The sequence below is a fragment of the Anabrus simplex genome, chromosome 4 (assembly GCF_040414725.1).
Source record: "Anabrus simplex isolate iqAnaSimp1 chromosome 4, ASM4041472v1, whole genome shotgun sequence".
NCBI lineage: Eukaryota > Metazoa > Arthropoda > Insecta > Orthoptera > Tettigoniidae > Anabrus > Anabrus simplex.
The window spans coordinates 259,674,072-259,697,702 of record NC_090268.1 but is presented as its reverse complement, the minus strand read 5'-3'; the positions used below and the strand labels follow the sequence as shown (position 1 = coordinate 259,697,702).

At 37.7% G+C, this 23,631-nt stretch overlaps 1 protein-coding gene across 3 annotated transcripts in view; it reads left to right on the top strand.

Moving 5' to 3' along the window:
* The window catches only part of LOC136871866 (E3 ubiquitin-protein ligase RNF123), a 320,579-nt gene that overhangs the window by 79,471 nt on the left and 217,477 nt on the right, over positions 1-23,631 (top strand). For all 3 annotated transcript variants that reach the window (XM_067145510.2, XM_067145511.2, XM_067145509.2), the window contains exons 7-8: positions 3,928-4,185; positions 8,661-8,842. In XM_067145510.2, the coding sequence (XP_067001611.2) occupies positions 3,928-4,185; positions 8,661-8,842 (440 nt within the window). The remainder of the gene's footprint in view (positions 1-3,927; positions 4,186-8,660; positions 8,843-23,631) is intronic.

The following is a 23,631-nucleotide window of genomic DNA, read 5'->3' as shown; positions in this document are numbered from 1 at the left end:
AGCGATTTCTTCTTCCCGTTCGTCGGGAGATTTCTCTTGGTAAGTTCGTTTTTGAGCTGCTTGAGTGACATATACTGTAGTGTGACTTGCATTATGATCTACTACACTCATATTCACTCGTAAATTTTATGTCCTCTCATGGTCCCCAGTTAACATATCCGCAAAGACGCACACGAGATGCTGTCAGTTGATACAATTATTTTATTTACATGTATTTTCAAATTAAACACACACATAATCCTGATCACTGCTGTCACAACAAAACACTCACCTCACCAAGCTGCAATTTTGACAAAAGCCAATCACTGCACATGGAGAGTACAATCTTGGAACACAAATAAAACAGTTGACTGCTTAAAAGCATGTCCACATGTGGTCACAAGCATAACCTTGCTACACAAAATCCCTCTTCCAACAACTCGCTTAACAGTAACTAACTAACTTCACCGTCAAGATTGTTTCTTTATATATATCCTGGCCAGGCTTCCAGAAAGATACGTTGCAAGCAATACCTTTGTGAAAATTCTAGAGTGCCTAATACAAAGATTTGAATGTACAGAATATTCTCAATCGTTCTTGTGCCTGTTACCATTCTGGAAGTTACAGTGTGTTTCACAATTATGGATTACAATTTATATATAAAGGTAAGAATAAATTATAATATTAATTTATAGGTATATACATTAACTGAACTGATATGAATATATAGCACATGTTTCATGACATAACCTCACAAACAGCACGATCATATCGTATGTACATATGATGTAATAATAATACTAATACTAAATGGATGTAACCCTTCATAGCCATACATACAAGTAATAAAATAACTATAATCTTAAAATAATAACAATTCGAGCTCAAAATCTGCATTAGTTACCCATGGGTGAGAGAATATTGTTTTTCAAGTTATAACTGTCATCACACTAGCGTCAATTTACAGTGTGCCTGCTTCATAGTGCTGTATATGCTTAGTATATGGTGGAAGGTTGGATTGACAAAACAGTGAACAAATGATGAATAAGTAATACAAAATTATTGTAAACATCCTAAAGAACAGAATGTTTAATTAATGCTGTTGTTAGTTCCTTTTTTTAAAAAAAATGATGTTTCCACGAACCTACTACGCTGGCGTAGCAGGGGGAGAGATGATACTCCCACGTGGCACATCCCAGGTGGCGGATAGGGGGGTCCTAACCGGCTTGCTGGCGGACTTAAGGGAAATAAAATACCTCTCGCGGACCAAACACACTACCCCCTGTGGGTGGGCGACGCAGATGAAGTATACACCCATGGTATCCCCTGCCTGTCGTAAGAGGCGACTAAAAGGGGCCCAAGGGGCTCTCAACTTGGGAGTGTGGATTGGCGACCACGGGGCCCTTAGCTGAGTCTTGGCATTGTTTCCACTTACTTGTGCCAGGCTCCTCACTTTCGTCTATCCTGTCTGACCTCCCTTGGTCATCTCTTGTTCTTTTCCAACCCTGACGGTATTAGAGCATTCGAGGCCTAGGGATTCTTTCATTTTCACGCCCTTCGTGGCCCTTGCCTTTCTTCGTCCATTACTTCATCTTTCGAAGTGACGGATCCCTTCTTCCAATCAATCAATCAATCAATACTGATCTGCATTTAGGGCAGTCGTCCTTCTTTTCTCTCTCTCTTTACCCCCTGTGTGTGGGGGACGCAGATGAATAATACACCCACGGTATCCCCTGCCTGTTGTGAGAGGTGACTAAAAGGGGCGACCAAGGGAGGATTGAATTAGAACCATGAAACTACTTTTGATTCGTACCATCACGCGGGGAACACCATGGGTTGCTTGTACTTGTGAGTAGTACCACTCTATTAGGTACGGAATAGGTTTGTGATTAGTAGTAGCATAGAGCCTGGTCTGTGGGTTTCCTGTACACGTGCGTCGTACCCATGTGAGCAACACCGCGGTCTGGGCGTTGCCTGTGAGTTGTACCACTATATGAGCGACACCGTGGGTCTTCGTTGCCTGTGATTAGTACCCACCATGTGAGGAACACCACGAGAATACCGGTGCCCGTGACTAGTACACCTAATTGAGGAACCTCATAGGTTTGCGTTGGCCACTTACGAAGTACAATACTTGTGAGTAGTACCATCTTGGGTGGAACACCGTGAGTCTTTGCTACTTTTGATTAGTACCCCAACATGACAAATACCATGGTTCTACTTTACTCGCAACATGTACCATTCTGTGGGACCTTAGACATGGATTTTGGACCCCTTTAGACATCATGGATCCTCAATTTAGGATTATGCTTTATAAGTGGTCCCTTGGTCAGTGATACTATTATTTATGATGGTTTTTTTTTTTGGCGTCGGATCCACTGTTTTTGTTTGTTTATTGTTTTTTTGTTTGTTATTTCTGGGTTCATGTCCATCCATTCATTCTTCATGACATTTTCTTATTTTCGTCAGTGGATGATTTTGAATTTTTTGTTGCCATTTCATTTTGTACCATTAGAGGCCGATGACCTTGATGTTAGGCCCCTTTAAACTACAAGCATCATCATCATAATCATCATCATCATCATTGAAATGATGTTTTGGTGCAATATCTTGATTCTCTCACTTGATAATCACATCACAAAACTTGCACATTAGAATGTTATTTTCCAAAACTCTCAAACTCGTCAGGTCTGCTGTGCACTGTGAGAGTTGTCATTCACCCGATCTTTGCAACTGATTCTATGATCACTTTATTTATTGTACCTGAACCATAAAACTACTATAAAATCCATCAACCCTTCATGCTCTTCATCGCTTCAAAATATAATTTTTCGTCACATTTATCGTTAATGTGGAAACAGTCATGCCTCTATTTATAACAAACTTTAAAAATATTTCTGATAATATTATTAGGGCATCCTAGTAGTTTTCACTAACCTGTACAATATCCAATAGTTTTTCAAGTTGTGTGTATTATAGTTTATAAATAAAATCATAGAAATATTTGAAAACATACGTCTTGATTATAGCTGACGAGAGTGGTTTTTATTTTTCATGAATTATTCTAAAACACACAGTTATATATCTTTCTAACTCAGCTACGGTATAGACAGACCAGGACAGATGTTTGTCAAATATTACGCCAAATATTAAACAGGAAAATTTGTTGCTGTCACTAAAATTCCTATAAAAATTATAATATTGAATATTAAGCGAAATATTAAACGAGCAAGTTTGTAGCTGTCCCTAAAATTCTTATAAAAATTATAAGCGTATGGATCATTTTGAAAACTTCAGTACTTTAAATGTATTCTTAAAATAATTTTATTTATTCTACTAGTGATGTTTGCAGAATATAACCTCATCCTCAGTGCAGTTATAGTGATTTTACACTTGGTTCTGAGTACTCCCTAGAAAATGGCAAAATGGTTAGAGCACAGGCCTTTGGTCACAGGCGTCCTGGGTTCGATTCCCGGCTGGGTGGAGTTTTAGCTATCATTAGTTAATTCTGCTGGCACAAGCACTTGGTGAATGTGTTGTCTTCAGCACCATTTCATCCTCATCACAACGATCAGGTCGCCTACGGCCATAAAAAAAAATGACCTGCACCTGGCGAGCCAAATGTCTCCTAGGACACTCCCAGCACTAAAAGCCATACGACATATCATTTCATTTTCCATAGAAAAGTGTAAAATAGTAATAATGGCATTTTCAAGAATTATATTGAGAAAACTTACCATATATCAACATACTGTTCATGTTCAGAAAGTTTACTTTCGGTCAGTGATCTTTTGCTTGCAAAGTATTTATTATGTCATGTTATATTTTGGTTCCAAATTTTTTCAATTTTGTTGTTGTTAGACTGTGCCCAATAATCAGTTGGAAATCAATATTAATACTGTTGTGTATGGGTAATATTTTCAAATTCCCCTAAATTATTGTTTTTAGATAAATAAAAAGGAATTTCCTCAAACAAGAAGAGAACCAGTTACCAATGATGCAGTGTTGATGGGTCTAGCAAGATCATTCTTCCATCACTTGGCTCCTCTACTTTTGTCACCGTACATCACAGAAGCCTGTCTTGTGCCCTTTCTTGAAAGCTTATGTCATCTTTCGAGTACACCTGGCCGCACCAAGTATCAGATTCCAGCTGCCAAGAGACGCAAGTTGTTAACGTTTTTGGATATGTTGTGGATATTTCTTGAGGTAAATTTTCTATAATACATACTGAAATTATTATTATTGTTGTTGTTAAGGTCTGAGGGGCTAATTATTTTAAATGATTGTCAAATGAACAGCAAACAAATTATAAATGATACTGGATAAGAAATGATGAATAGGAACTCTTGCAGGTGTTCAGTTTTAAGGATCATTTGATCCATAAGAACCCTATTTCCACCCCTTCCAATAATATTCCATTATAAACATAAGTACCAGCCCTTCAACATTACTGGGCATAACAGCCTACCTTTTCAAATGAATGTTTTACTAACAAAACAATGCTACCAACCTACTCCAGTATATGAATTGCCCTGCCCTAAATATAGGACATTTTCCTATTTGTTTAATGTTTAAAGTATTTTAAAAGGTGCTAGGACCAATTAAAGGAAACTCCATCTGGAGACATCATCTAAACAATATGTTATGACAAGAAACTAAAATAGATGACTGAGATGGTTAGGGTGTGTTGGCTGTAACAATTGCTTAATACAGTAAGCTCTCACTGGAGAGACAGGTGGTAAAATACTTTTGGAAACAAAGAATTTTCCAGAGAGATCAAATGGAGGCTGATTTCCTTGACAGAATAAAATGGTGGACAATAATTGTCAATGAACCTAAAAAGTGTAACTAAAAACTTCCTTTAGCTCATCCCAGGGATTTATGGGGTCGCTAGTGTCACCATGGTTCATTTGGGGTTTTGACTGGGGGTAATAGTAATTTGTTTAACATTGCTCTCTCTAATTTGTACAGATTTACTGGGACAATGATATAGACAAGGGTGAGGAAGATAGCACACATGTCTCAAGATATGTTTGGTGTGAAAAAGATAAACAGGACTGCTGGTGGTGTGGAGTCTCTTCTCAGCATCCCAAATACAAGCTTACAAGACTCATGCCATGCAGCCAACTCTTTAATCTATAAAGGACTCATTTTGACAACCCTGTCCAGAACTGTGGATTCCTGAAATTTTATTTCCCGGTTGAGGAAAGAGAGAGTACAATTCACTACTGCAGATTATTACGGTTGTATGAAACAACTGTAGAAAATGAACACTACTGTTTTCTTCTTCACTCATATACTCTATCCTGTTGCTAAGTTATCAAGAAATTACTTACCTCCCTCTTAATAATCTTTGAGATTCTGAGTTTAAAAATGGATTCATTCTTAAGTCTAGGGTATATTAGACTGCTCTACATTGGTCAGCACTTTCTGTTTGATTGCTAACTTTGTTTGATGAGTTTTGATCCTCTAGGATATTAGGCTATGTTGACATTAAGCACATGTATGTTTCAACTACTCTTCAGTAGCTCGCTCCATAATGAAATGGCATGAGCTGGTGGATGCTCATATTTTTATAGCAGCGAGAATGTTAGTTGATAGCACCCCAGCATGACCTTGCTCCTCTCTCGGTGGTATTCCAAGAACATGCACAGAGAGACCGAGTGCTTTCATTCTTCTGTCTGACAAAGAGCAACAATCACCAAACTCTCCTAATATACAGGCCCTCTTCTTTCCTATTGAAACAGTTTTCTTGCTTCATTATATCCACAGCTTCTTGGTAGGTATATGCATGATACTTCAGGGTGGTAGCCAGAACTGTGGATTCCTGAAATTTTATTTCACGGTTGAGGAAAGAGAGAGTGCAATTCACTTCTGCAGATTATTATGGTTGTATGAAATTACAGTGACACTTTGTTCTTTCAACATACGGTAATCTAACATGCCCTAAGTTTAAGCCCAATTGAAAAAAAATGAAAAATTGAAATAAAAAAATAAAAAATACACATGTGAATTTGGTTGGCTGGTATTAGTATTATTTCCTGTCAGACTTACAAAACTCATGTTCCATAATTATTTAAAAATAAGCGTTTCATTTTGATTTTATTTGTTGTATCTAGAAAATCAGATATTGATTCAGTTGTTAACCATAAACTGCTTGAACAAAAACCCATACCAAGCTCAGCTTGAAGACCTGCTGATTATGGCTTGGCTTTCTAGACTGAGGCCACTGTCTCTCCATCTGGTAGCTCGTTAGATGTCCTCACATAGTCTAAGTTGATCTCAAATCAGCCCTCAGACACAGGTGAAAGTCTCTGACTTAGATTCTGTACCACAATGCGGTTTAGAGGTTGGTAGCATTTTAGAATTGGGAATTGATGGTGATGGTGGTGGTCCTAGGCGATACAGGGTTTAGGGTTTTTGTCCTGAAGGTGATGTACATTGGGAAGGGTGCGATAGCTGAATGACGTAGTCACTGGCTTCTCAACAATGCGGCTGTAATTTGAATCCTGGTCAATGTATATGTGACTTTTAAGATGAAAAGTCACATCCCTTTGGTTGAGATTCTACATATACAGAAACTTGAGTTTTCTTGGCTCTGATTTCAATGTAAGCAGTCTTGTAAAACTACAAGTTTGCTTGGAATTCATCATCGTTTTAGCTGACTACGCTATGTTCTTTATTATTTGTTTGTGGATCATATACTTCGAACAGATATAATTTCCTGCCTCAGACTGGATCCTTCCTATGATCATTCTGTCATTTATCTTCTTTACCTCCTCCACATATTCCAGAACATCCTTTCTCATGATCATTCCTCCCCCATTACTGTAAGGCAGCCTGTGTCTTTCCTTCAGTTTTCTCCCCCCTCTTCGTCTCCATTTGGTTTCACTAAGTTCGAGGACGGTTGTGTCCTCCTCCTTCAAAATCAATAAACCAAGCTTCTTGGTCTTGCCCGTCAAAGTCATGATGTTAACTGCCCCTATTCAGACACAGTAGAAGTCCGCTGTAACAAGTACGGCATATAACGAGAACCCCATTTTAACGGCAGTCTTTTCTGTCCCTTGAAAATTCTTGTATTAAACTGCATTATCCCTCGGTTACAGTGAGAATCCTATCACTGATGCATCCATTATTACGAGTGATTAAGCATGCATCATTTTTTCCGTTATAGATATTTATGCACACCAGCGTGATCAATCATTGGTGTAGTTTTCTTACCGTATGCACTAGTTAGCTCTCTCGTCGCCTTTTGAAGTTGGTTTTTTCCTAAGGCAATGTTGGAGTAGATTAGTAGTACCGTTTGACTGGTGCTCTGTAAACAAAATTTGAAATGAAAGAGAACATGTTTTCATAATAAATGTGTAAATAACATCGCCAATAGCAGTTGTTTACTTGTTAGAAAAAGGGGCTGAAATTAAGTAAAATATGTAATTATTCCACCTTGGTCAATACAATAAATGTGTGTACAGGATGATAATTTTGATGCTATCGTACATATTATTTATTTAGTTATTTACTAATTTACTTACTTGCTTGCTTGCTTACTTACTAATTTACTTACAGTATATATGGAAAGCCTAGGGAAAAGGACAGGCCCTCTAGATACCTATCATCACGACTTCCAAAGAGAGTGCTTGTATTATGTTCTTCTGTATGATTTTGGTTATGCCTTTTTACATTACAAGAAGTTAAAACATTTCAAGATTAATCTTTCATATGGAGTTTTAGTGTTCTATGAATTTCATATTTCTTTCTCAAGGCTGAAGGAAGGCCGATGGGGCCAAAACATGTACCTTTAATCTGAATTAAAATTTTCCTTTAAGGCACATGTAATGTATTGACCAACGTGGACTAATTACTTATTCTTCTTTAAAGTCAATATGTATCAACCCAATGTGAGATTCTTCAAAGGGTTTAATTAAACAATCACATAATTTTAATGCTATGTACTGAAATTAAGTAAGAATGTGATACACCTCAAGATACAGCAGAGTGAATCACTGATTTCAGAGATTAGTTCATGTTTTTTCACATCTGGAGAAAGTTCGGAAAGGCTGTTCCCATTTGAATTTATAGCAAAAAAGTTATCATTACTCTACTGGTGCTTAAATATGTTTTCATGGTATATATATATATATATATCCAAGTTAGGTTAAGTGATGCTATTTGAATGGAGTGATACTATTACAATTTTTAAGAATGAAATTTCACATTCACATAGTATTGGAATTAGAAAAATTATGAGTATGCCGTAGTGTGGAAATCATCTCCAAAAATGCAAGTTTTGAACAAAGTGATTGCCGTTTCATACTGATTTTAATGTGTGTGGAGTTTTTTCAGACTTGCACAAAAATTCAGATATAAACAACAGTCCTCTATAGAGACTAAATTTTTCTCTGTTATGAATTATTGCTGTTATGGACTTCTGTTGTATATTGTAATACATATCAGTTATCTGGTGTTTGTCGTAAAGAATGTAGACATCATATGCTAATTGCTTGGACATTTTGTGTGCAAGTTGTTACAATTTGCACATTCCCTTAAGCATTAGTTTGTATTATGATTTTTTGGTTAGTCTGACCTACTGTATTTTAAATTGTATTCCTCTGTATTAGGACTGTAGTTCACCTGTGTTTAATAATGTTAGTAACTAACCATATCTGTCTGTTTTATAATAGGAACATGAACTGAAGAAATGTTTGGAAAGTGTGGTTGCCTGCTTACTTGCAGGCTTTCGCCATGTTTCATTTGTGCTAGACTATCCACATCAAAAGAAAAGTCTAGCATTACTCACCTATATAGTGCAGCATTCTCGTACTCGACAGCATCTTCTAGAGAATGTTCTCTTTGACAAAGTAAGGTGAGATTATGAATTATAGTGATATTTCTTCTTTTTCAATTTTTGTAATAGCTTGTTGTCAGCAGACAAGTTCGTGCTTTTTTTTTTTTTTTTTTTTTTTTGCAACAATTCTTTTGAAGTTTTCACTGATGAACTTTAGTAAAGTATTAAATAAATAAAATAGGTCATCATCCCAGAGGCTGGTTGGATCCTCAAATAGCACCACCAAAGGTTATGCAGTTATAGGGAAACCCCAAAAACCAATCGCAGAGCAGAAATGAGGCGTGTTAGGCAAGATGAGGAGTGAGGTAGTTTGCCATTGCTTTCCTGACTGGACCAGAATGTGCCACTGCAGCACGACTGATTCTATGAGCAACACCTTTCATATCACTCAGACACTATTTGTGCTCCGAGTGTCATTACTCAGCACTACCCATACCCCAGCAGCTTCCATATTGTCACAGCCATGGATGAGACTGGGACTTCAGTGGAAGCTACACTTTGCTCTGGCCTGTGCCAAGAGATGGATACTAAAGTACTGCATCCATCAAGGAAAGGCAATAGGTGGATAAAGTATTATAGAAGCTGTATATTAAGTTTGTATGTAAATAAGAAGGGAGTTTCATTAATATTTGTTTGTTCGGGAGAATGAAAAAATTGATATAAAATATATGTTTATTAATGAAATGTTAATCATTTTCTTAGGATTATAGGAACTCTTTAGGTTACAACTAATAAACTTTAGTAAAGTATTATAGAAGCTGTATATTAAGTTTGTATGTAAATAAGAAAGGAGATTCATTACTATTTGTTTGTTCGGGAGAAATAAGAAAATTAATGATATAAAATATATGTTTATTAATGAACATATATTTACTCTCATATAATTGTTATTCCTCGACAGAATATGAATGTTACCAGTCTACCAGTCAATACTTCACTAGACTATTTACATTTTAAACAGTTATGATTAGGGCCTGGATTTTGATGAAAATCATATTTTTTATCAGTACTCAGAGACTATGTTAGTGACAATTAAGTTTATTCTGCAGTAAATATGTTACATTTGTGAGGATTTTGAAGGTCATCAAAATACATTTTTCTGACGTTTTCCAGAATAAAGTCATTTTTAAACTTTTAGGTCAATTTTAGGTCTGTTTTAAAATTTCCATACTTTTATAGGTCATTTTTATTATCAGATATGGTTAAATATTCATTGTAAAGTCCCCTTTTTAGTATCTGTGTTTCTAAACTATAAAAAACATGTCAGCGTAAATATTCTTGGAATAACCCATATACATGTAATAAATATCATTTTTGGTCCGTATTGATGATATTTGATTGAAATAATAACATTAAGTTATTTATTAGACCACCTAATCAATACAAAATCGTCTTGGATGATTTACATAAATTTGTTAGCTAATAGTGGTACATGTTTCGCCTTCCCTGAAGGCATCATCAGCCATAGTCTTAACCTTAAATTAAAAATAAGCGTCTAAATAACATGTAGTAATGAAATGAATTTTAAAATCTTGAAGAGATTTGAAGTAAAATAACATTAAAAATAACAATGATGGTTTGAAAATACAATGTGATGAGATACAATAGTGGAAGTATTAACAAAATTAACATTAGAAGGCTGCTAAAATAAGTACAATGGATAAAACAACAGATTGTTATACAACAAGTAGTAAGATTGCATAAAAGTAAAGTTGATAGTCTGGCGGTTATAATTAGACGATGGCGAAAAATCTTATATAATCAAAGTAAAGAAGAGAGAATAAAAGTCAAAGTTAGTCGAGAGATCCGAAGTCAATCATGATCTTGAAGATAAAAGACGAAAGTCAGATGCATGTGGTGAAGTTGTAGAACACGTTGAGGATATGAAGTTGGTGAATAGAAGTTGAAGAACAGTTTCAAATAGGATCACTATGGACCATCTCAAAATTTGAAGTGATGTTCAAATGTTGTAAATTGTGAGACTGAAGACTTCAGTTATAACACACGTAGCAAGAAGTCTACTGTTGCAAATACTTCTAACTCATAATATTACAAGCTATCTTTGTCACCGTCAAATGATTCCACTTTTATATGCTTTTTCAACTAGAATATCTACAAACTCACAATTTACAACATTTGAACATCACTTCAAATTTTGAGATGGTCCATAGTGATCCTATTTGAAACTGTTCTTCAACTTCTATTCACCAACTTCATATCCTCAACGTGTTCTACAACTTCACCATATGCATCTGACTTTCGTCTTTTATCTTCAAGATCATGATTAACTTCGGATCTCTCGACTAACTTTGACTTTTATTCTCTCTTCTTTACTTTGATTATATAAGATTTTTCGCCATCGTCTAATTATAACCGCCAGACTATCAACTTTACTTTTATGCAATCTTACTACTTGTTGTATAACAATCTGTTGTTTTATCCATTGTACTTATTTTAGCAGCCTTCTAATGTTAATTTTGTTAATACTTCCACTATTGTATCTCATCACATTGTATTTTCAAACCATCATTGTTATTTTTAATGTTATTTTACTTCAAATCTCTTCAAGATTTTAAAATTCATTTCATTTCTACATGTTATTTAGACGCTTATTTTTAATTTAAGGTTAAGACTATGGCTGATGATGCCTTCAGGGAAGGCGAAACATGTACCACTATTAGCTAACAAATTTATGTAAATCATCCAAGACGATTTTGTATTGATTAGGTGGTCTAATAAATAACTTAATGTTATTATTTCAATAACCCATATACTGTAGTTGTGCAGTGCCCATCTGTTTTCATTAGCTATTTCTTATCTTGAGTTTAATAACGTTATTTGCTTTACGTCCCACTAACTACTTTTACGGCTTTTGGAGACGCCGAGGTGCCGGAATTTAGTCACACAGGAGTTCTCTTACATGCCAGTACATCTACCGACATATGGTTGATATATTTGAGCACTTTCAAATACCATCGGATTGAGCCAGGATCGAACCTGCCAAGTTGGGGTCAGAAGGCCAGTGCCTCAATCGCCTGAGCCACTTAGCCTGGCCAAATGTGTCGAGTTTAGCTTTATGAGAAGTGTTGACAGTTATGATGCAGCTCTGGCCTCTGATCATTCACTCAATTAGCCAGCAACTATAGGGTTTTTAAGGTGTGTGTTGTTCTGATGTGCAGTGCAGTATTGAAATACCAAAACAAAAGCAGTCAACTGCAAGCCATTTAAAACCGTATGTGTCAGAGTTCGGTGAAAACACATTCTCAGCTAATGCAACTGTATTTTTCTGTAAAGTGTGCAAAATAAAGTTGCTACAGATAAAAGGTTCACCATACAACCAACATGTCGGGCATGAAAAACATTTGTGAGGACTTGAAAATATGAACAAAAGGAAAGTGTCCCAATAACTGTTAAAAGAAACTGCTTCGACGTCAAGTAACAAGTCATATTCCACTAGGAAAACTAAACAATCCTAAATTATGTGATTTGTTGAACACCACACTGGTCATACAATTCGAAACGAATTAACATTGCGTAAAAACTGCCTATCAAAATGTTATGAAGACACATTAATCTGAATATGTGAAGGGAGAAAAATTTACGTATCAATTTACGAGACTACAAATGCAGAGGGAGGTTATGTAGTGATAGGAACCCTAGAAACTAGTAGTCCCCGGCAAATTTTTCTTCTGACATCAGATGTTTTGGAAGTGATTAACCACAGTCAGATATGCAAACTGCTCGATAAATTTTTGTGTTTAATATGGCCTAACAGAATACAACATGAGAACGTGCTACTCTTCCTTACAGATGCAGGCCTTACACGGTAAAGGCAGCAAAATCTATCAAATTATTTTACAGTAAGATGGTGCATGTTATTTGTCTGGCTCATGCTTTTCATCTAATCATGGTAGAGGTCAGATCAACATTTCCAGAAGTAGATAGACTAGTTTCCATGGTAAAGAACATTTTTGTCAAAGCACCATCCCAAACTATTTCGAAAACAAAGCTCCTGATGTAGCTTTGCTGGCTCCAGCACCAGTTTTAACATGCTGGGGTACCTGGTTCAGTGCATGCATATACTACTGTGACAATTTTCAGATAGAAGTAGTGAATGGCTTTGATGGGTCAGGTGCTAAGGCAATTGGGAGTGCTCAGGACCTGTTTTCTGATTCTCTCATGGAAGGTAAATTGGCTTGCATAAAATCAAAATTTTCATTTTTGCCACAAACCATAACCTGCCTAAAAGCACGAGGCATGGTATTGGACAAATCAATAGATTTAGTCAGGAATGCCGAAGATTGTATAGGAAGTGTTCAAGGTGAAATTAGGGATACAGTCAGACAGAAAATAAAATTTGTATTGGATAAAAGTACCAGGGTATCAGATAGTATGTCAAATAACCAATATTTTATCAGGTGAAGACTTCAGAATTGACATTTCTGAAAAGGATTTAACAGCCAGTGACTTAGTGTTTTTCAAATATAGTGTTTTTCAAATATGCTCCTATTACTACAGTGGAAGTAAGAGAAGTTTTTCAAAGTATAAAACAGTATTAGCCGACAATTGCCATTCCTTCACTTTTGATAACTTGGGATAACTGGTGGTCTATTGTATTGGTAACTAAGGTATGTTTAGTTAGTATTATATTTTTCACATTATTTTCGTATAAATGAAAATGACCTAGTGATAATTGTTAATTTATTGATTAATAACTTAGTAGTAATACATTAATTGTACTAAAAATCTTTGTTTTACAATACAGTTATTCTAACCACATATTTATTTGTCTAAGACATACATACATTACATACATTATCATTATAGACTGTTACGCCTTTCAGCGTTCAGTCTGCAAGCCTCTGAGAATTTACTAAATGTCGCCACAATCCTCGATTTGCAACTAGTGTTGTGGCATCATTTAGTTCTATACCTCTTATCTTTAAATCGTTAGAAACTGAGTCTAACCATCGTCGTCTAGGTCTCCCTCTACTTCTCTTACCCTCCATAACAGAGTCCATTATTCTCCTGGGTAATCTATCCTCCTCCATTCACCTCACATGACCCCACCACCGAAGCCGGTTTATGCGTACAGCTTCATCCATCGAGTTCATTCCTAAATTAGCCTTTATCTCCTCATTTCAAGTACCCTCCTGCCATTGTTCCCACCTGTTTGTACCAGCAATCATTCTTGCCACTTTCATGTCTGTTACTTCTAACTTATGAATAAGATATCCTGAGTCCACCCAGCTTTCGCTCCCGTAAAGCAAAGTTGGTCTGAAAACAGACCGATGTAAAGATAGTTTCGTCTGGGAGCTGACTTCTTTCTTACAGAATACTGCTGATCGCAACTGCGAGCTCACTGCATTAGCTTTACTACACCTTGATTCAATCTCACTTACTATATTACCATCCTGGGAGAACATACAACCTATATACTTGAAATTATCGACCTGTTCTAGCTTTGTATCACCAATCTGACATTCAATTCTGTTGAATTTCTTACCTACTGATATCAATTTAGTCTTCAAAACACTAATTTTCATACCATACTCTTTACACCTATTTTCAAGTTCCAAGATATTAGACTGCAGGCTTTCGGCACAGTCTGCCATTAAGACCAAATCGTCAGCATAGGCCAGATTGCTTACGACATTTCCACCTAACTGAATCCCTCCCTGCCATTTTATACCTTTCAGCAGATGATCCATGTAAACTATAAACAGCAAAGGTGAAAGATTACAGCCTTGTCTAACTCCTGTAAGTACCCTGAACCAAGAACTCATTCTACCATCAATTCTCACTGAAGCCCAATTGTCAACATAAATGCCTTTGATTGCTTTTAATAATCTACCTTTAATTCCATAGTCCCCCAGTATGGCGAACATCTTTTCCCTCGGTACCCTGTCATGTGCTTTCTCTAGATTTACGAAACATAAACACAACTGCTTATTCCTCACGTAGTATTTTTCAATTACCTGGCGCATACAGAAAATCTGATCCTGACAGGCTCTCTGTGGTCTGAAACCACACTGGTTTTCATCCAACTTCCTCTCAACGACTGATCGCACCCTCCCTTCCAAGATGCCAGTGAATACTTTGCCTGGTATACTAATCAATGAGATACCTCGATAGTTGTTGCAATCCTTCCTGTTTCCTTGCTTGTAGATAGGTGCAATTACTGCTTTTGTCCAATCTGAAGGTACCTTACCAATACTCCACGCTAATTTTACTAGTCTATGAAGCCATTTCATCCCTGCCTTCCCACTATACTTCACCATTTCAGGTCTAATTTCATCTATTCCTACTGCCTTATGACAATGGAGTTTATTTACTATCCTTTCCACTTCCTCAAGCATAATTTCACCAACATCATTTTCCTCCTCCCCATGAGCTTGGCTGTTTGCAACACCAGCATGATGATTTCCTTTTACATTGAGAAGATGTTCAAAATATTCCCTCCACCTCTCCAGTGATTCCCTGGGGTCTATCATGAGTTCACCTGAATTACTCAAAACACTGTTCATTTCCTTTTTCCCACCCTTCCTAAGATTTTTTATTACTGTCCAGAAAGGTTTCCCTGCTGCTTGACCTAGCCTTTCCAGGTTATTTCCAAAATCTTCCCATGACTTCTTTTTGGATTCAACAACTATTTGTTTCGCTCTGTTTCTTTCATCTACATACCAATTCCTGTCTGCCTCGGCCCTTGTTTGGAGCCATTTCTGATAAGCCTTCTTTTTACGTTTAGAAGCTGCTCTCACTTCATTATTCCACCAAGATGTTCGCCTTTTCCCATCTTTACACACAGTTGTTCCTAGGCATTCCCTTGCTGTTTCTACTACAGCATCCCTGTATGCCACCCATTCACTTTCTATATCCTGAACCTGCTTAATGTCTACTGTTCGAAACTTCTCACTAATCATATCCATGTACTTCTAATTTCCTCGTCCTGGAGATTTTCTACCCTTATTCGTTTGCAGACAGATTTCACTTTCTCTACCGTAGGCCTAGAGGTACTTAGTTCACTACAGATCAGATAGTGGTCTGTATCATCGAAAAATCCCCGAAAAACTCTTACATTTCTAACAGATTTCCTAAATTCAAAGTCTGTTAAGATATAGTCTCTTATGGATCTGGTACCCCTAGCCTCCCATGTGTAGCGGTGAATAGCCTTATGCTTGGAGAATATATTCATAACAGCTAAACCCATACTAGCACAGAAGTCCAGCAAACGCTTCCCATTCCCATTAGCTTCCATATCTTCCCCACATTTACCAATCACACTTTCGTATCCTTCAGTTCTATTCCCAACTCTCACATTGAAATCGCCCATTAGCACTATTCTGTCCTTGCTGTTGACCCTGACCACGATGTCACTCAATGCTTCATAAAACTTGTCAACTTCATCCTCATCTGCACCCTCACATGGTGAATACACGGACAGTTGGCCGTGCGCGTTGTGGCGCGCGGCTGTGAGCTTGCATCCGGGAGATAGTAGGTTCGAATCCCACTATCGGCAGCCCTGAAGATGGTTTTCCGTGGTTTCCCATTTTCACACCAGGCAAATGCTGGGGCTGTACCTTAATTAAGGCCACGGCCGCTTCCTTCCAATTCCTAGGCCTTTCCTATCCCATCGTCGCCATAAGACCTATCTGTGTCGGTGCGACGTAAAGCCCCTAGCAAAAAAAAAAAAAAAAAAAATACACGGACACAATTCATGTCTTAATTCCTCCCACTGACAAATCTACCCACATCATTCGCTCATTTACGTGCCTAACAGAAACTATGTTGCGTGCAATGGTATTCCTGATAAAGAGCCCTACCCCAGACTCTGCCCTTCCCTTTCTAACACCCGTCAAGTACACTTTTTTATAATCTCCTATCTCTTCCTCATTATCTCCCCTTACCCAAATATCACTTACTCCTAGCACATCCAGATGCATCCTCTTTGCTGACTCAGCCAGTTCTACCTTCTTTCTTCCATAAGCCCCATTAATATTGATAGCTCCCCATCGAATTCCATTTCGTTCGCCAAGTTGTTTCCAAGGAGTCCCTCGCCTGTCAAATGGGAGTGGGACTCCATTACTCCCATAGGTCTGAGGCTTGCTTAAAGTGTTCTGAGCTCGGTAAATTCATGAAGCAGGATGCTGCCCAACTTGCACATAGTCCAAGTGAGAATCTCTCCTCTAACGGGTTATGGACCACCAGTGAATTGTATAGTCCTAGCCGCCTGAGCACAAGGAGGGCCACGACTCAGAATATGTCCGAGATGCCCACTCCCATTCCATAGCAACTGGTATCCGGACTCTCAGGACCACTTACCAGGCCACTCAGCTGTTGCCCATGCTTCACGAACTAGGACGTGACTACAGTAACCCACAAACGTGAACCATGAACCAATGACAATTATTATGAAATTGATAATTTTTATTAGGTCTTTTTTTTTAATTTGAGGCCATTTTAAGAGAATTTTAGGAGCATTTTATAGGTCATTTTTTGCTTATTTTTAGGTCGTTAACAACCAGGCCCTAGACATGATATTCATTACAATATGTTAGACTCACTTCATCTAGAAAAATACAATTAAGTTTGAAATATTTTCAAAATTAAGCCATAAGATTAGCATGTTAAATCATTATAGTACATTAAAAGTTACAAAGGTTAAAATTATATGTGAATAAGTAAATTGATGTTTCTTGTTAAGTTCTCCATTCTTGGATGAATGTTGAAAATTGATGCACATCATTAGACTGTATGCATTTAACGGTTTTCATAAAATGATGCTTGATGGTAATATGGGTAAAAAATTTAAAAGTACTTGTATGTTAAAAGACAAGAGTTGTAGAATAATTCTTCGTTTGTTGGAACTAGAATCTTCCTTCAGTATGGAAGCTTGTGAAATTTATTTTGTTTATGAGGAGTAAAGTAGTTCTTAAGTTTATAAGAACCTGGAATCGAAAATAGAAAATGGCAGTGAAGAAATTAAAATTAAAACGTTTGAAGCTTACCTTTTGTTTTTCAGCCCCTGTTGCGGTAGTGATCAACTCTGTGTACAATCTAAATGAAATTACAGAAAAACCTAATATATTATACGATAAATTTGTGAATATCAATATCATACTTCTCACAGCACGTGCAAAACAAATAAGCTCTCTGCCAACCAACTCAACCGCCTCTCCAACTGCACTTCCTCTCACCAACAAACCTGAACAAATAACAACTACTGAGCTCGATAGCTGCAGTCGCTTAAGTGCAGCCAGTATCCAGTATTCGGGAGATAGTGGGTTTGAACCCCACTGTCGGCAGCCCTGAAGATGGTTAACGTAGTTTCCCATTTTCATACCAGGCAAATACTGGGGCTGTACCTTAATTAAGGCTGTAGCCGCTTCTTTCCCACTCCTAGCCATTTCCTGTCCCATCGTCGCCGTAAGACCTATGTGTGTTGGTGCGACGTAGAGCAACTTGTAATAAAAATAAAAAATAACAACAGACACTCAGACAACCGTTTCACTTGTTCACTACCATAATGGGGGCTGGAAGAAAGTCTGTAGGTTTCAAATTTTTAAATTTTTATTTCCTCTTAATTCTTTCACTGCACATCCACTCATCTTCCATTCTCTATTTTCCATTCCAGGTTCTTTTAAACTTAAGAAGACCTACTGTAATTCTACATCAACAAAATAAACTTCATAAGCTTCCATACTGATATATTCCAATTCCAACATAAACATAACAATTTATGCCTTTTAACACAAAAATACTTTTAAATATTTTACTGATATCATCAAGCATTATTTTATGAGAACTGTTAAATGCATATGGTTTAATGAAGTGTGTCAATCCTCAACATTCTTCCAAGAACAGGGAACTTGCCAAAGAACTCACATGGATTTACACATTCACACATATATTTAACATTTTAATTTTAATCTTTTAATATGTTGCAATGATATATCATGCCAATCTTATTGTTTGTAAATATTTCAAATTTAATTGTATTTTTCTAGCTGAAGATGGCTCCAGTGAGTCGAAACATGTACTAGTGTACATCCTGTGAAGTGCAGTGAAGTATTGAATTGGTGGACCAGTAACATTTATATTCTGTCAAGGACTAACAGTTATAACCAACTCTTTAAATACTCATCACTGAGATTTTCAGAGTTTTGTTCAACAACTTTTTGTAAAATCATTGGTTTCTCATATTAAAAGGAGTGTTCATTTGTACAATTATTATAGAACGTATGATTTACAGTTTTTCTGATAGCTTATGTCAGCAAACTTGCCGTAATTCATGAAAAGTAATTTTTGTATATATTGGTGTTAGCAAAGACAGCTGATTATTTTCCTCCTTCGGATTACATCTTAAAGAAAATCTCATTACAAGAACACACACAACAAGAATCTGTCTACGGTCACCAAACATAAGTTAACACGATGGTGGTGACCCAAAGAAACCATGTTTGATGACTACAACAAATACAATGGAAAGCAAATTATTCAAAGCTGCGGTAGGGTATGACATAAGCGTTGTAGATATTAGTGAGTTAATTGGCAGTTCACTTTATTTCTATCGTGTGCCAGGTGCAGATGTCCACCCGGTGCAGCTCCTCTACATTGCCACCACCTGCTCAGTCCACTCCGCTATAGGGGTTACGGAGCTATTTAAAATTTAATTCAACATTCATTAAGAATCTACCTTGTTACTGCTTTCACCCTATGCATGCCACAATCCTTATAGACCTGCAAGTATCTCATCATTGGACACTGCTCTATGCTGATACTGTCATACTGACCAGCGAGTTCCAAGATGGACTCGAGCAACTAGTCAGCTAGTGGAAAATGAAGCTTTATGATTTTGAACTGTAGCTCAACCTGACCAAGACAGAATACTTAGAGTGTAACATTTGCACAGTTGGTGCTATGCTTGTTGGTAGTATTTCGGTCGTCAAGACTTCCAAGTTCTGTTACCTCAGTTTCCAATTAACAAAATGTGGCAGTACTCTCCTAGATGCCCAAGCCGTCAATACAACTTGGATGAATTAGCACCAAGTCACAGTTGTCTACTGCGACTGGAAGATTCCACTGTCCCTCAGGTTAAAGATTTACCTCATGATTGTCTATCCAATGAAATTCTTTTGGAATAAATCCACGCCAGCAGCAAAGAGACACAATCAGATGCTTCACACAATAGAGGTGCTGAAACTGAGATGGTATGTAAATATTAAGTGGCTTGACCATATCAGAAGTGACAGAAGTGGTGAGATGACAGAGGTAGGGCATCGATGTTATGGTCATGCGGACCATGCAGACACAGAAACTGTTAAAAGATGGGCAGTCATACTCAACCGGGATGGAAGAATACCCCAAGATGACCTAAAGAAGTGGTGAATAGACTTCTTGGAAGAAGACCTGCAAGTTGAAGACATTGTTCAGCTGATGTTGCAGACCAGTGTGGAGGAGGGGGGAAAATGGGAACATTGCAAGGAAGAAGTTGAAAGAATCCATCATTTACTCTGATATTCAAGGGCACCTGCTATTATTGTGAAGTGTTAACTCTCCATATGTATATTCCATCAAGTCAGCATTGGCTCTGAAGGATTGCATGAATGGAGTGCCTCCAGGTGATTCTGTTTCCAACTAGATTTTTCAGATCCTCCAGTGATGACTTTGTTGCTTCTTTGGTGGTGTCTATCCATCATGTTGGCCAGCCTTGGCTATGAGTTTCCTTCTCTTTTCCAAGCATAATCATTTTGTCAACAGAATCAGACTTCCTCATTATGTGCCCAAACTAACTCAGCTTGAGTTTCACAAAGTTCTGAAGGGATAGATTGGGTCTGGTCTACTGAATAACCCACTTGTTTTCTTGGCAGTCCAAGGTATACGTAAAAGTCTCCTCCAGCACCATACCTCAAAGCTGTCTGTGTGTTTCTTGTACCTCTTTTGTATGGTCCGTCTTTCACAACCAGCTTTAACCATTGTGATTTTACTGTGCCTGGACACATCAGGGTATCTGAAGCCGACCATTGCCAGTTCACTTGTAGGTGCCGTCAAATGCTATTAGATATATATGTTTTAGTACAAAGAAGGAGTAGACGTGCAAAAATACTGGAGTTTTGTACAATTACTTGACATATACAATGTTGAACAGTACACCATATATGACTAGGAGAGCACATGGCGACCATGTTTGTTTACTATTGCTCGAGCCTTCGCGTGCATGGACTGAACACAGCTGACGGCTGCACTGCAGTCTAAATAATAGATTTTTGACTGATTGTCGAATAGTATCTGCATTTTACAAAGTTCCACACTGAACCAAAAGATGGCATCTCCACCTTGCTCTTTGGATGTGAAACCTGGACACTCTATCGCTGTGATATCAAGAAACTAGAACGCTTCCATCAACAGATGCTCAGATCCATTATGAACATCAAATGAGATGACTGCATACCGAACACAACAGTTGTTGAAAGGGCAAAAGTGAACAGTATAAAGGCTACCATCATTGGTCACCAACTCAAGTAGATTGGGCATGTCCAGCATATGAGGGATGTCAGACTTACTCAACAGACCATGTTTATATAGTGAAATTAGTACAGGAAGGAGACCTCCTGGTGCCCCTCTGATCAACTCAAAAAGACCTGGAGAAGTACAAACATTGATACATGTAATAGGTGTGCCATTGCAGAAAATCGTACCACCACACAACCACTTAAGCAGCTGTTGCAAAATTTGAACTTCAACGTCAAAGATAGGAAGAAGAGAATTGTCAAAGACTTAAACTATGCCAAGCCTACCCGTGTCCTCCACCTTCCGTTAAATATAATCCAGTGTGGCTTGCCTGTTTCATGCTAGGATTTGTCTGTTAAGCCATCCAATACATCTGTATAGAACATGCAGATAATGAAAGAAATGCAGGAGGGTAATGAATACTTGGATAAGAATATCAGACGATGACTCTGCAGTTTGGGCAATTGTTAAAAAAAAAAAAAAAAAAAAACCATACATTATCATTATAGACTGTTATGCCTTTCAGCGTTCAGTCTGCAAGCCTCTGTGAATTTACTAAACGTCGCCACAATCCTCGATTTGCAACTAGTGTTGTGGCCTCATTTAGTTCTATACCTCTTATCTTTAAATCGTTAGAAACCGAGTCTAACCATCGTCGCCGTGGTCTCCCTCTACTTCTCTTACCCTCCATAACAGAGTCCATTATTCTCCTAGGTAACCTATCCTCCCCCATTCTCCTCACATGACTCCACCACCGAAGCCAGTTTATGCATACAGCTTCATCCATCGATTTCATTCCTAAATTAGCCTTTATCTCCTCATTCCGAGTACCCTCCTGCCATTGTTCCCACCTGTTTGTACCAGCAATCATTCTCGCTACTTTCATGTCTGTTACTTCTAACTTATGAATAAGATGTCCTGAGTCCACCCAGCTTTCGCTCCCGTAAAGCAAAGTTGGTCTGAAAACAGACCGATGTAAAGATAGTTTCGTCTGGGAGCTGACTTCTTTCTTACAGAATACTGTTGATCGCAACTGCGAGCTCACTGCATTAGCTTTACGACACCTTGATTCAATCTCACTTACTATATTACCATCCTGGAAGAACACAACCTAAATACTTGAAAGTATCGATCTGCTCTAGCTTAGTATCACCAATCTGACATTCAGTTCTGTTGAATTTCTTACCTACTGACATCAATTTAGTCTTCGAGAGGCAAATTTTCATACCATACTCATTGCACATATTTTCAAGTTCCAAGATATTAGACTGCAGGCTTTCAGCACAATCTGCCATTAAGACCAAGTTGTCAGCAGAGGCCAGACTGCTTACTACATTTCCACCTAACTGAGTCCCTCCCTGCCATTTTATACCTTTCAGCAGATGATCCATGTAAACTACGAACAGCAAAGGTGAAAGATTACAGCCTTGTCTAACCCCTGTAAGTACCTTGAACCAAGAACTCATTCTACTATCAATTCTCACTGAAGCCCAATTGTCAACATAAATGCCTTTGATTGATTTTAATAATCTACCTTTAATTCCATAGTCTCCCAGTATAGCGAACATCTTTTCCCTCGGTACCCTGTCATATGCTTTCTCTAGATCCACGAAACATAAACACAACTGCCTATTCCTCTCATAGCATTTTTCAGTTACCTAGCGCATACTGAAAATCTGATCCTGACAGGCTCTCTGTGGTCTGAAACCACACTGGTTTTCATCCAACTTCCTCTCAACGACTGATTGCACCCTCCCTTCCAAGATGCCAGTGAATACTTTGCCCGGTATAGTAATCAATGAGATACCTCGAAAGTTATTGCAATCCTTCCTGTTCCCTTGCTTATAGATAGGTATAATTACTGCTTTTGTCCAATCTGAAGGTACCTTACCAACACTCCATGCTAGTTTTACTACTCTATGAAGCCATTTCATCCCTGCCTTCCCACTATACTTCACCATTTCAGGTCTAATTTCATCTATTCCTGCTGCTTTATGACAATGGAGTTTATTTATCATCCTTTCCACTTCCTCAGGCGTAATTTCACTAACATAATTTTCCTCCTCCCCATGAGCTTGGCTGTTTGCAACACCAGCATGATGATTTCCTTTTACATTGAGAAGATGTTCAAAATATTCCCTCCACCTCTCCAGTGATTCCCTGGGATCTATTATGAGTTCATCTGAATTACTCAAAACACTGTTCATTTCCTTTTTCCCCTCCCTTCCTAAGATTCTTTATTACTGTCCAGAAAGGTTTCCCTGCTGCTTGACCTAGCCTTTCCACGTTGTTTCCAA